At 44.4% G+C, this 1,694-nt stretch overlaps 1 protein-coding gene across 1 annotated transcript in view; it reads left to right on the top strand.

The window, feature by feature from the left end:
• Nucleotides 1-285: 285 nt before the first annotated feature.
• The window catches only part of LOC106511155 (ankyrin repeat domain-containing protein 13C), a gene marked incomplete at its 3' end in the record, with an annotated part of 23,606 nt that continues 22,197 nt past the window's right edge, over nt 286-1,694 (top strand). Inside the window, 2 exon segments of the mRNA XM_013999907.1 lie at nt 286-365; nt 466-970. Of these exon segments, the coding sequence (XP_013855361.1) occupies nt 574-970 (397 nt within the window).

Raw genomic sequence — 1,694 nt, 5'->3', positions numbered from 1 at the left:
TATTCTATTCTATTCTATTCTATTCTATTCTATTCTATTCTATTCTATTCTATTCTATTCTATTCTATTCACACATACATCAAAAAGTTAACTTCACTAACTCGTCATCCCCTAAAAAATGTTTCATTAAAACTTTTAATTGGGAAAGTTAATTTTGGTATCTATATATTCCCTCATTAGGCTACTTTTTGACACGAACATTAGCAGCTAAGCTAACCCCACGGCTAACCCGGCTGAACGATTGTAACCCCTGCTCAACTCTCGCGATACTACGAGGCGGAAGCCGTGCAGCGAGCCTGTAGAGTAGAGAGAACGATAGTTTAGGACGGCGGGAGGGGTGAACAGTTTGTTTTGACAATAAACCGGTAAGCAGAAACTCCTGCTGGTTTGTCTTCGAACCAAACGGAGGTTTTACGTTTCGGTAGATATCTATTTTTTTTAAATTAAATGTTGTGTAATTTCCAGCACTTGCGTAAAGTCCTCCTCCAGCCGGCGAATCGCATCAGTTCGCCCGGAGGGTCATCGTCAGCAGCGGCGACACCCTCGGTGCCGTCAGCCTCGACCGTTTAGAAAATGACCGGAGAGAAGATCCGCTCCCTGCGTAAGGACCAGAGGCCGAGCAAGGACGAGGACTTACTGGAGCCGGACGAAGAAGCCGCCACCGGGACGTTCGCCGCCTCCAACAAGGCGAACAACAAGAGCAGGGCGAGTAAAATCTTCAGCAACCACAAGTTAATCAAGTCGCCATCCACGCAGCAACAACAACAACAACAACAGCAGAACCAACAATCGCAGTTTAATGCTAACACAAACACACTGTCAACATCGGAAGTTATCGATGACAACAACAAAAACCCCATCATCCAAACTGAGCTGGACTTCCCGGTGCATGAGTGTGTGTTCAGAGGAGACGTCCGGCGCCTGTCTTCGCTCATCCGGACACAGAACATCGCCCAGAAAGACATCCATGGTGAGTTCAGCAGCTGCTCCTCACACCAGCCCCGAGCCCAGGATCCAGATCAAATCAGTTACAGTAGGATCTGACTATTTCAAGCTCCACTGAAGCTCWGTTTCAGCTAATAAGGCCACCAGGCTCTGTCAGCAGAGTGAAAGTAGGCGAGGCTGTGCCCTGACAGGCCTGGCTGCTTAACTCATGTCTAAATGGAGTTTTATTGAACCAATAAAGCCTCAAATCCAGTTACTTCAAGCCAGAATAGCAGGAAATCATCAGGTTATTAGTCACCAAAGCCTTCTGAGATTAGTCATATTTAAAAACAACTAAGGATAAGTTATCACCCTGCTGTTATAATAAGGCACGCCATATAAAACTCAGCTCCTCTGCAGGGCGAAGTCTGCTCAGATAACATCACAGTTTCCAAATAAAACCCCTCCTGGACYGCCAAAACGACAGGACGGTCTGGTTCCGGCTCTCATGTCGGAATAAAAGCTGGTCTACACCGTCACACTGGAATGTGACGGTGTAGTTTCAACCTGTTGTAGGTTGTTCTGGTTCACTTGCTTTTTGGGTGTTATTTAAATCCATCGTAGTGGTTAGCAGCTAAAGAGCTTACATTTTTATAAGGTGTCACCAAAAATACAAATAGTATAAAGGTTTAAAAGATATCAAAATGTGAATTAAATACATTAAATTAAATTTTAAATCAGAGAAACGGTTATTGTGGTTAAAATTCTCA

The sequence above is a fragment of the Austrofundulus limnaeus genome, unplaced genomic scaffold, assembly GCF_001266775.1.
Source record: "Austrofundulus limnaeus strain Quisiro unplaced genomic scaffold, Austrofundulus_limnaeus-1.0 Scaffold8, whole genome shotgun sequence".
Taxonomy (NCBI): Eukaryota; Metazoa; Chordata; class Actinopteri; order Cyprinodontiformes; family Rivulidae; genus Austrofundulus; species Austrofundulus limnaeus.
The sequence above is the reverse complement of the archived record's forward strand: the minus strand, read 5'-3'. Positions and strand labels throughout refer to the sequence as shown.